This window comes from Brassica napus, chromosome A10 (genome assembly GCF_020379485.1).
Source record: "Brassica napus cultivar Da-Ae chromosome A10, Da-Ae, whole genome shotgun sequence".
Lineage (NCBI taxonomy): Eukaryota > Viridiplantae > Streptophyta > Magnoliopsida > Brassicales > Brassicaceae > Brassica > Brassica napus.
In genome coordinates, this window is record NC_063443.1 from 8,071,895 (window position 1) to 8,084,939 (window position 13,045).

The 13,045-nt window shown below is 36.8% G+C and overlaps 1 protein-coding gene and 1 pseudogene across 1 annotated transcript; both read left to right on the plus strand.

Moving 5' to 3' along the window:
- Window positions 1–6,437: 6,437 nt before the first annotated feature.
- Window positions 6,438–8,514, plus strand: LOC106403117 (putative pentatricopeptide repeat-containing protein At5g52630). The gene has a single exon (XM_013843964.3). It carries the CDS (start codon window positions 6,613–6,615, stop codon window positions 8,386–8,388), a length of 1,776 nt encoding a protein of 591 aa, XP_013699418.1. The 5' UTR covers window positions 6,438–6,612; the 3' UTR covers window positions 8,389–8,514.
- A 216-nt stretch (window positions 8,515–8,730) lies between these two features.
- LOC106405343 lies at window positions 8,731–12,755 on the plus strand (annotated as a pseudogene).
- The last annotated feature ends 290 nt before the right edge of the window (window positions 12,756–13,045 follow it).

A 13,045-nucleotide genomic window follows, 5' to 3' on the forward strand; every position in this document is an offset into this window, starting at 1 on the left:
CCTCATCATCTTCAAGTAATTACAAGATTGTCATTGTCATCAATACCACAACCACCATGAACAACCAATTTGAAGCTCTTAATGCTCCCAAAATTGATTTACCCTTCTTCTTTTTCCATTCTTGTGAACTAAACACAACATATCTCTCACTTTCTCTCCACAATGAGCTAAAAAAACCCAAGATTTTGATTTTAAAATTTTTATGGTTCATAGAGTCATAGAAGCTAACGATAATGGGTCGGTCATTTTCGTTTGTGATTCTGTGTGCTTGGAGACGCCTTATGTATGCTAAGGAACTTATCTCACCAATTTAAGGTATAACATCGAGTTTTTTTCCAGATCTGTTCGTCAGACGACTTACTTGGGAAGTCGTCTGGCTGTAGACGACTTACATGGAAGTCGTCTGGTCAACGCAGAGGTTATTTTTGCAATTGATTTTGAAATCTGTAACCTGAGACGACTGAAAGTTAAGTCATCTGTTTTTGTTTGGTTTCAAAAAAATCTCCAAAGAACTTAGACTACTTACATTTCAGTCGTCATAGGTTAGTTTTGCATTTGACTGGATAATTTCAGAAGTGTGACTTCCCGAGACGACTTACATTTCAGTCGTCTGGCGAAAATTAAAATAATAATGATTTTTTAAAAGTAAACGACTTACAATTAAGTAGTCATAGGTTAGTTTTGCAGTTGAAAAAAAAACTTCAAGATTTAATTATACACAGACGACTTATAATTCAGTCGTCCACGAGACGACTTACTTGTAAGTCGTCCAGGATTTTTTTTCCGAGATTCTGGTCAAACCTCGTAAATCCTGGACGACTTACAAGTAAGTCGTCTCGTGGACGACTGAATTATAAGTCGTCTGTGTATAATTAAATCTTAAAGTTTTTTTTTCAATTGAAAAACTAACCTATGACGACTTAACTGTAAGTCGTCTACTTTTAAAAAAATATTATTATTTTAATTTTCACTAGACGACTGAAATGTAAGTCGTCCAGGAAAGTCAAACTTCTGAAATAATCCAGTCAAATGCAAAACTAACCTATGACGACTGAAATGTAAGTCGTCTAGCTGTTTTGGAGTTTTTTTTTAACCAAACAATAGTAGACGACTTATTTTTCAGTCGTCCGAAATAACAGATTTCAAAGTCAATTGCAAAAATAACCTCTGCGTTGACCAGACGACTTATATTTTAGACATCTGGAATACTTAGATTGAAGTCGTCCGCGTCGTCCTAAATGAACAACTTCTCTGGAAGTCTACTAGATGACCTCCGTGGATGTCGTCTGCGTCAATGTTTAATAAACTTGCATTTTCTCTAAAACTATAAAGACTTTTTAATATTTTCTTGTTAATTCATGTTTATTAATGAATATTTGGGCTACTGAATGAAATTTATAACTTAATTGGTGATATTTATGAGGTTACCAACATTCACGTTAGTTAAAGTTTCTAACTGATCCGAGAAGACTTCCATGGAAGTCTTCTCCGCTAGTTTTTAAGTCTTCTACGTTAGTTTTTGAATAAGTTGTATTTTTAAGAGTGATAAGTAACTTCAAGATATGTAAAACTCATATTTACAAAATATGTTCTCTCCCTTAGTTTTACTAAATTTGACTAAGTTTTTCAACGCAAACTTATAAAAAATATGATATGCTTTGACTAGTTACTATTGTTTGTTTCCATCTCTTAAGTATTATTGTTATAGACAATAATGATGACTATTGTTATGAGTTGGAAGAAGGGTTAAAATGCTTCTTAAAATGTTGTATCAATATGAAGCTACCAACATTCTTGTTTATTAAGATGAGAAAAAGGCCATTGGAGTTTATTATTGCATATGAGAGATCCAAAGATAAGAAAAAGGCTACTGAAGTCTATTATTTCATTGATTTGTAAATGTGTAAACACATTGTTAGCACATTTAATACATCTTGGAAAACATTATTACTGATTTTACAAAAAATTCACAACTAAAAGAGTAGACATGCAATTCACAAAACATACCACAAACAAAACTATTATAGATCATTCCTCTACAAAGACAAGCTTGGACTCCACTTGATATGGAAGAAAACTTTGTCAGAAGACTTCCAGGAAGTCCAGACGACTTTTAAGAAGTCCAGATGACTTCCAGGAAGTTCAGACGACTTTGTCAGAAGACTTTTAGGAAGTCCAGACGACTTCCAGACGACTTTACAGGAAGTCCAGACGACTTTACAGGAAATCCAGACGACTTTTAGGAAGTCCAGACGACTTCCAAGAAGTCCAGACGACTTTGTCAAAAGACTTCCAAGAAGTCCAGACGACTTCCAGACGACTTCCAGACGACTAACAGGTAAGTCGTCCCAGATCTAAAAAACCTGCATATTAATTCCAAATCTGAAAAACCTGCATATCCAAAAACGTTCAAATGGCTTAAAAACAGAAAAAATGAGTAGAAGATTAGATAAATATACCTTTACAAAACACACAAAAATACATATCTAAAAATAATAGATATACCTTTAAATTAGTGGAAGATGAGTACCATCTAATTAAAAACCTGCAAAAAAGATAGATTAGTAAGAAAGACATGAGACAAAACTGAAAAATTCATATAAAGTTTGGTGTTTTCAAGTCAAAGAGATTAAAGTGGGTTTGGAGAGTTTTAGTTTGGGAAAAAAGTAAGAACTTTATACAACAAGAAGTTACCAAATGAAGAAAAATCAGACATAAAAACTTACCAAAACGCTCAGATCTATTATGAAGGGGAGACTTCGTCAGAAGACTTCCATGAAGTCCAGATGACTTCCAGGAAGTCCAGACGACTTCCTGGAAGTCCAGACGACTTCCTGGAAGTCCAGACGACTTTGTCAGAAGACTTCCAAGAAGTCCAGACGACTTCGAGACGACTAACAGGTAAGTCGTCCCAGAAGTCTTCCAGATCTGAAAAACCTGCATATCAAATCCAGATCTGAAAAAACCTGCATATCCAAAAACGTTCAAATGACTTAAAAATAGAGAAAATGAGTGGAAGATTAGATAAATCTACATTTATAGAACACACAAAAATACATATCTAAAATTAATAGATCTACCTTTAAATTAGTGGAAGATGAGTACCATTTGATTAAAAACCTGCAAAAGAGATAGATTAGTAAGAAATACATGAGACAAAACTGAAAAATTCATATAAAGTTTGGTGTTTTCAAGTCAAAGAGATTAGAGAAAGGTTGAAGAGTTTTAGAATGATGAACATTACATTTTTGTTGCAGCCATTTGAGAGGAGGAGAGAGAATGTGTAAATTTTTCTTTATATAAGGAGACAAAAAATCTAATTAGGTTAAATATTTTTGACTCAGACGACTTCCTGTACGACATACATTTCAGTCGTCTGGTGAAGAAATTAAAACAGACGACTTATATGTAAGTCGTCCCGAAGAGTTTAATATTTTTAGCGGGAAATTAAATATTTTTAGCGGGAAACTAAAATAGAAGACTTTCCAGCCGACTTACAAGTAAGTCGTCTGGTTTAAATTATTTAAGCGGGAAAATAATTTTTTTTAAAAAATTTTAGGCGGGAATATTTGGACGACTTACATGTAAGTCGTCTGTTTTAATTTCTTCACCAGACGACTGAAATGTAAGTCGTCTAGACCCTAAACATAACCCATAAATTAGCTTTTATATGTCCGGTAAATGATCCGGTTAGGTTAAAACGTACATTGGTAAAATTAAAGGTTCGGTACGATGTGGACGACTGAAATATACGTCGTCCGAGTAAATTATTCAACAGACGACTGAAATATAAGTCGTCCGCACCCTAAACATAACCCCTAAACTTAATTATCTAATTAAACACTTCATAAAATCAAATCAAACTTGAAAAGTGTTTACTATACACAGAAATAAACACATATAGGTGAAAACTAATTTTTGAAAAAAAAAAATTTAGTTTTCCAAAATCTAACCCTAACAATACATACAATACTACAACATATGTTTGTCAAACTCCTAAACCAAAGAATATCATGAGTCACTTCTTCCACTCATCTATCTTCAAAACAAATCAATTTTATCATATCTTAATTTATATCACTTAAAACTGTTTATAATTACTTGATTTTTATTTTTCACGCATCAAAATATTTTTTTACAAGATTTATAAATTATTTTTAAAATAAACTGGTACCAGACGACTTACACTTCAGTCGTCTAGACGACTTCCAACATCTCAGGCGACTCAGACGATTTACTGGGGCTATATTCGTAAAAATGGCTTCTGTTTTTTTGTTTGGTCACAAAGGGTTGAGCTGTAATTTCACTAGGCTTTTAGGTTAATTTTGCATTTGATTCAAGTTTGGATATAGGTTTGGGGTTAAAATCAAGTTGTGGGTTAGTTTTGGCAAAAATCTCTATCTTCTTGAGGTGGCATAATAAATGTTCATCAAAATCTAAATATCACAATAATAATTTAGTCAATATTATATATGTTTTTTTAAATGAATAAGATCAATAAATTTGATTCATGATAAAATATTATTTATTTAGACACATGTAAAAAAAATGAAAGCATGTGATTCACGAAAAAGAAGAAAACACATTCTATATGATAGAAGTTAGAACCTAGAATGCAATAATAAATGCTATTCATAATGAACAAAATACTATAAAAAAATTTAAAAAAAGTTGAAGGATATATAAAGTATATGCGGCAGTAAGGAAAACGATAAGTTCATGAGAAAACTAAAATCCTAACTTATTATTTGTAGTACAACATTTTTAATAAAATAATTAAACAGTTATATAAAAATATTACTCATTGATTCATTTGGTGGTTCAACCAGTTGCCGGGTTGTCGAGTTTAAGAGTTTTTTATTGGATTTTTAATTAACGGATATTTTTAAGAACCCAAATTGAATTACTCGGTGGAAGAAACCTCTCATGTCCTTTGTTAAGTCTAAAATGTGGGAGCTTCATGGTCTGCAGTCACTCAAACTTGTGGTGCTGCATGGGTTGTAAGTGACTCAGCTGGGACTACTCTGGTCCATAGTAGAAGAAGCTTTAGTGGTGTCCTATCAGGTGTACAAGCTGATCTTATCGCTCTGTCATGGTCTGCTGAAGCAATGGTTGATTTGAAATTCAGAAACGTTATATTTGAGTGTTGCTCAGGGAAGGTTGCTGAAATCTTTAGTAATCCTCTCAGTCATCCTCCAAATTACCATGCTATTCACTCCATTATCAGACACATTCACTCAATGCCTGGAAGCAACCTGCAGTTCGTCGCTAATTCCAGTAACACGCAGCCTCTATGATTGCGCAGAGTTTCACAAGCGACCAACGCCTTCGCCTCCAATCCTATGTGGCATGGAATGGCCCTAGATGGTTGACCGCAGTGTTATCGGAGGAAGCAACTGCTGCCTAAGCTCTTATTCTTATTCCTCTTTAAAGGAACTATTATTGTTCCCAAATGTTTGGGGGGTTTTTATGGGGTCTATTGGTTTCCAATTTGTTGTTTTGATATATTCCTCAATGACAAAAAAAAAAAAGGAAAAACTGTTTTTTTAGAGCAAAAAAATGGTAACTATGTCCCTTTAGACTAATCTATATTTTGTGTCATATTTTCCTATAACACCCTTTAATATTTTTGAAAATAAATTTAATAAATAGTTTTACAAACAAAAAATTTTTGGAAAAATAGTAACTTTTGATAAAATACCTATATGAACTTAGTGATATTTTTTCCAGTTATAAAAAAGTTAAAATTATAAATTTCATATTATGTTCTAAATAAAGTAGAAATGACATTCTACGAAGTAGAAAACGAAATCTACTTTTTTCATTGAATCTACAATGTTTAGAATACGTGATCTACGTAAATAGGAGTATTCTAAAAATATTTAGAATACACATTCCGCGCTTAACCTATCGTTCTAAAATCTTTATAAATCAAAATCTACACATTAATATAAATCTAAAACACGTAGAAACCGACTTCTACAGATTTACTATAAATCTAAAACATGTAGAAATCAAAATCTAAACATTACTATAATTCTAAAAAACTATAGAAGCCGATTTCTACATATTAGTTGTATTCTACGGATAAGAAATCAGTTCCTAAAAATATGGAAACAAAATATTTGGGAATATTCACTTTTATATTTTGAAAAAAAAAACCAATTTTTTTTTTAAAAAAATAAAAAAACGAAAAAAGGAACAAAAAAATAAAAAAACGAAAAAAGAATAAAAAATTACAATTTTAAGGGCATTACTGCCATTTTGAAAAAAATTAGTCTAATGGAACATAAAATAGTATAGATTAGTATAAAGGGACATAGTTACCATTTTTTTGCTCTAAAAAAACAATTTTCCCAAAAAAGAATTACTCAGTGGTTCAGTGGGTTTACCGGTCCGACCGGCGGATATAAAAACACTGGTAGGAAATCTACTCAAATTGTTGCGGTCATATGTGTTTGTCAACCACGTGACCATGAAAGATCCTACGCCAAATAAGTGAACAACTTAAGTAAATGGGCCTAACTGGCAGAGACAATTCATGACAAAATCTACCCAACAAAGGGACAACTAAACCCACTGAGGTTTTGGTTTCTCGTCGGGATCGTCCAAATGCTCGACAACGTTTCTTCAGCTTTCTTCGCGGTTCCATGCCACAACTACCATCTCATTAACGATCTCCTTCTTTCTTCAGCTCGCTCCAAATCCACTGCTAAAGGACTTCAGCTTCATGGTTATATCGTCAAATCAGGCCTCTTTCTCATCCCTCTCATCGCTAACAATCTCATCAACTTCTATTCCAAATCCCAGCTCCCACTCGATTCTCTCCGAGCTTTCGACGAAACCCAGCAAAAGAGCGCCACGACTTGGAGCTCCATCATCTCCTGCTTCGCCCAGAACGAGCTTCCATGGAAGTCCCTCGACTTCCTCAGGAAAATGATGGCCGGGAACCTCCGCCCTGATGATCGTGTTCTCCCGTCGGCTACTAAGTCCTGTGCCATTCTCAGTCGTTCTGATGTGGGAAGATCGGTTCACTGTCTCTCGATGAAGAGTGGGTACGAGTCCGATGTCTTCGTGGGGACTTCTCTTGTCGACATGTATGGGAAATGTGGAGAGGTTGCTGATGCGAGGAAGGTGTTCGACGAAATGCCTCACAGAAATGTTGTTACTTGGAGTGCGATGATTTATGGGTATGCACAGATGGGTGAGAACGAGGAAGCTTTGTTGATGTTTAAAGAAGCTTTGTTTGATAATCTTGAAGTCAATGATCACTCATTTTCAAGTGTCATCAGTGTCTGCGCTAACTCGACCCTTCTTGAGTTAGGCAGACAGGTTCAAGGTTTGTGTATTAAGTCAAACTTCGACTCGTCTAGCTTCGTGGGAAGCTCTTTAGTCTCGTTGTATTCAAAATGTGGTGTTCTAGAAGGAGCTTATCAAGCCTTCCGCGAGACCCCCGTGAAGAATCTTGGGATTTGGAACGCGATGCTCAAGGCCTGTGCGCAACACTCGCACGTTCAACAAGTTATAGAGTTGTTTAAGAAGATGAAACGGTCTGGGTTGAAACCAAATTTTATAACTTTTCTGAACGTGCTCAATGCTTGTAGCCATGCGGGTTTGGTGGACGAAGGGAGGTACTACTTTGATATAATGAAGGAAGAATATAGAATCGAGCCGACGGATAAGCATTACGCTTCCTTGGTGGATATGTTGGCACGAGCTGGTAAGCTACAAGAAGCCCTCGAAGTCATCACGAATATGCCTATCGATCCCACGGAATCAGTGTGGGGAGCTTTACTCACGGGGTGTACACTCCACAAGAACACAGAGCTTGCAGCGTTTGCAGCAGACAAGGTCTTTGAACTAGGACCAGTGAGTTCCGGTATGCACATTTCGCTATCCAATGCTTATGCAGCCGATGGTAGATTCGAAGACGCAGCCAAAGCTAGAAAGTTGCTTCGAGACAGAGGGGAGAAGAAGGAAACAGGACTAAGTTGGGTTGAAGAAAGGAACAGAGTTCATACATTTGCAGCTGGAGAGAGACGACACGAGATGAGCAAGGAGATCTACGAGAAGCTGGCTGAGTTAGGGGAAGAGATGGAGAAAGTGGGTTACGTTGCAGACACGAGCTTTGTTCTGAGAGAAGTGGATGGAGACGAGAAGAATCAGACCATCAGGTATCATAGCGAGAGGTTAGCTATTGCTTTTGGGCTGATCACGTTTCCGGCGGATAGGCCGATCAGGGTGATTAAGAACCTGCGAGTGTGCGGGGATTGTCATAATGCGATCAAGTTCATGTCGGTATGTACGGGGCGAGTGATCATTGTGAGAGATAACAATCGGTTTCATCGGTTCGAAGGTGGCAAGTGTTCTTGTAATGACTATTGGTGAAGGACAAATGAGAATTGGTTTATATTTTTAAACATAACGGCTAGCGGGCGGCTTCTTCTTGTTCTTGATCAGATTTGTAGGACAAAATCATAATGATTTCGAAATACCATCATAATTGTTTTATTATATATCACTAGTTACGTTAATCAAGCATATATCTGGTAGAGTACTCAAGCAAGGAGGAACTGAGCTGATTTGTATTAAACCGAATATGTTGAAAACTGAACCGTATAGGCTCTGTACGTTTGCATTGTCGCAGCGAACTAAAATGTTGTTAATTTCGCTGGTCGTAGGTTTCTATGACCTTTAACCAAATGTTGCGACTTACGACTTGATTGCACAATTGGTCGCACAATAACTTTCGACATGAGCCATGTCGTAGGTCGCAACTTAAACGAACATGGCCATATTAATATTGTTTGTTTCACTAAACTCGAATTAGACATATTTATATTTGAACTAAAATTGAATCCAAGCCAAATAATTCATGCGACATTAGACATGACCGGCTCAACATTGTTAGGGACCTTAAGACAAAAAAAAAAATTCACTCTCTAAAATTTATATGCAGATAATATTTAAAATATTTTTAAAATTTAATCAGTAATATCTGTATATTTTGTAATGAAAATAAGACTATATACAGATCAAATAATTATGGATCTTTTTCAATTTTATTTATTATATTTATAATTTCTTTTATATATAACAATATAGATTTAAAAAAAATGGTCCCCTTAGTTATTATTATACGGGAGGACACGAGCTTGAATCCGGGGAAGTCGCACCGTTTGTCCCCCTAGTAAGCTGGCCCTGACTGTAGAGTTGAAGAAAATCGAACTGAAATATGAATTGAAACTATTTATCTAAATATGTTTAGTTTAAAATTGAGAATTTTCATATGATAACCTCATTTTAGTTTATCTTCACAAAAAAATCTATCAATGAAGAAAATTACCAAAATAAATTTTATTAAAGTATAAAAATACAAAATAAGTTTTATGTTAGGGTTAACAAATCTAGACTTAGAGTTTAGAGTTAAGGGGTGGAATTTTGGGATAGGATTTTTAAATTTTAAAAATTAAAAATTAAAATTAAATTTTTAAAAATAAAAAAAAAGTTATTTTGGTCATTTTTTCGAATGTTGTTTGTGTGACAAAAACTTAAAAATATCTATTTGAGAGAATTTTATTTTAAAATTTACCGAAGATATGTGGATGAATATAAGAAAACATGTAAGAACTACTTTGTCCATGAATGAATTCAAAAAGAGAAATTGGGTTTTTATAATTACAAACCAAAAAACTTGTAGAAGGCAAATAAATTTAAAAAAAAAATGAAATTTCTCAAACCGAAACTAATTTCTTTTCCGGCTATAAGGTTTGAAAAACCGGAAACAAACAAAAGAAGAATCTACTAGAATTTGTTGCTCACAAAGACACCTTTGGTGGGTCCCTCGAGGAAACGGTTGCTTTCATCGAAAGAGGAGGATGTGGATACTTAGCAAGAAGCTGTGACAAAAAAAAAGGATACTTAGCAAGAACGACGTCGTTTCACGGAACAATCGAGAATCCACTGGTTTCCTCGCATTCAAAAGAAGAGACTAGAACTTTTATCTCCCCTCATATAAATATATATTGTGCTTCGTTTCTCCTTGCCTGCTTAAGATAGAATCATCAAAATCTCTCGAAGCGCTCACTTAAGTTTTCTACAGCAATCTCTTCGATCTTCGTTTCCGAATCGTTGGCGATGGCGGAAGTTCAGATGGCTGACGCAGAGACCTTCGCCTTCCAGGCTGAAATCAACCAGCAATTCTCAGCTTGATCATCAACACTTTCTACAGCAACAAGGAGATCTTACTACGTGACCTCATCAGTAACTCTTCTGATGTACGTCCTCCTTAAACCTCTCCTCTGCTTATTATTCTCCTGCTTGTTCTTCCTGCTTACGATGTTCGATTAGGTTTAGTTTTAGATATCAACCTGTGCGTATTAGTTTAGGAATCGATCTCTCGATCTTGCTTGCTAATCATGGTTGAATGTAGATCATGACATTAAATAACTTGATTGTGAATATTATTAGGCTCTTGACAAGATTCGATTTGAGAGCTTGACGGATAAGAGCAAGCTCGATGGACAGCCTGAGCTCTTCATTAGGTTGGTCCCAGACAAGGCCAACAAGACGCTCTCTATCATCGACTGGCATTGGCATGACCAAAGCTGGTAACGCATTCTCATCCCTGATTTTCTTTTTATTCTCATTGAGGTTTTAGTGTTTCTTGTGCCGCTTGTTTTTGACTCCTTTGTTACTTGGCAGATCTGGTGAACAACTTGGGGACCATTGCGAGATCTGGTACCAAGGAGTTCATGGAAGCGCTCCAAGCTGGTGCTGATGTCAGCATGATTGGTCATTTTGGTGTTGGTTTCTACTCTTCTTACCTTGTTGCTGAGAAGGTTATTGTCACCACCAAGCACAATGATGATGAGCAGTACGTATGGGAGTCTCAAGCTGGTGGTTCCTTCACTGTTACAAGGGATGTGGACGGGGAACCGCTTGGTAGAGGAACTAAGATCACTCTCTTCCTCAAAGAGGATCAGGTAATGAAGTCACAGTCGAAAATTTCAGGATTGTTCTTTTGCTTATTGTGTGTTGTGTCCTTATGAGAGTGTCTGTTTGTTTAACTTGAATATCTGGAGGAGAGGAGACTCAAGGACTTGGTGAAGAAGCATTCTGAGTTCATCAGTTACCCGATTTACCTCTGGACTGAGAAACAACTGAGAAGGAGATCAGTGATGATGAGGATGAGGACGAAGCAAAGAAAGAAACTGAAGGCGAAGTTGAAGAAGTTGATGAAGAGAAGGAGAAGGACGGTAAAAAAAAGAAGAAGATCAAGGAAGTGTCTCACGAGTGGGAACTCATCAACAAGCAGAAACCAATCTGGTTGAGGAAGCCAGAAGAAATTAGCAAGGACGAGTATGCCTCGTTCTACAAGAGCCTGACCAACAACTGGGAGGATCATCTTGCCGTGAAGCACTTCGCAGTGGAGGGGCAGCTTGAATTCAAAGTGATTCTCTTTGTTCCAAAGAGAGCTCCGTTCAATCTCTTTGACACCAGAAAGAAGCTGAACAACATCAAGTTGTATGTCAGGAGAGTGTTCATTATGGACAACTGTGAAGAGTTAATCCCAGAGTACCTCAGTTTCGTGAAAGGTGTTGTTGATTCTGATGACTTACCACTCAACATCTCCCGTGAGACTCTCCAGCAGAACAAGATCCTTAAGGTGATCAGGAAGAACCTAGTGAAGAAGTGCCTGGAGATGTTCAACGAGATTGCCGAGAAAAAAGAGGACTACAACAAGTTCTACGACACTTTCTCCAAAAATCTCAAATTGGGTATCCACGAGGACAGTCAGAACAGGTCAAAGATTGCTGATCTTCTTCGCTACCACTCGACAAAAAGCGCTGATGAGATGACGAGCTTGAAAGACTACGTGACAAGGATGAAGGAAGGGCAAAAGGACATCTTCTACATAACTGGTGAAAGCAAAAAGGCGGTAGAGAACTCTCCATTCCTGGAGAAGCTGAAGAAAAGAGGGTACGAAGTGCTCTACATGGTCGATGCTATTGATGAATACGCTGTAGGCAAGTTGAAGAAATACGATGGAAAAAAACTCGTCTCTGCAACGAAGGAAGGGTTAAAGCTTGAAGATGAGACAGAAGAAGAGAAGAAAAAGAAGGAAGAGAAGAAGAAGTCCTTCGAGAACCTCTGCAAGACAATTAAGGACATTCTCGGTGACAAGGTTGAGAAGGTCGTCGTCTCAGACAGAATTGTTTATTCTCCCTGCTGTCTTGTGACTGGGGAGTATGGATGGACTGCGAACATGGAGAACATTATGAAGGCGAAGGCTCTGAGGGATAGCAGCATGAGTGGCTACATGTCAAGCAAGAAAACCATGGAGATCAACCCAGACAATGGGATAATGGAGGAGTTGAGGAAGAGAGCTGAGGTGGACAAGAACGACAACTCTGTCAAAGATCTTGTGATGTTGCTGTTCGAGACAGCTCTATTGACATCTGGATTCAGTCTCGATGAGCCGAACACGTTTGCAGCTAGGATTCACAGGATGTTGAAGCTGGGTCTGAGCATCGATGAGGACGAGAATGTTGAGGAAGATGGTGACATGCCTGCCTTGGAGGAGGATGCTGCTGAAGAGAGCAAAATGGAGAAAGTTGACTAAGAGAACCAAATCTCGCCTTATGTTTGGTCGTTTTGAGTATTAAGAGTTCTAGTGTCTTTTGTCTTGGTGTCTTCCATGGTCGTCTGAACTTTTGTTGGTTTGTAAGCGTCTTTCCTTTTTTTTCGTGTCTGGTGCGTATGTTTGTATTATTGTCCTTTTCAAGTGAATAGTCAGCTAAGAGCTAAGTGAGTTTGTTTGTTCACTAGCAATCGCTTTTATCTAAACTGAAAACAACTGATACTAAAAAACCAACACAACTACACAAGCAAAGGAGGGAACAATTGCCGTAGAGCTATTACCTTAGCATGTTTATCTTGCTGCAACTAAAATTTTGGCAACGAAGACCTCAAGTACAGTGAACCATCAATAACAAACCAAAGTTAGATTCACTTTCAGCAAGACCGCCGCTGAACCAACAAG

Bases quoted from the DNA above. Each gene is read 5' to 3' on its own strand.
- LOC106403117 (XM_013843964.3), top strand. From the start codon at position 6,613: ATGCTCGACAACGTTTCTTCAGCTTTCTTCGCGGTTCCATGCCACAAC.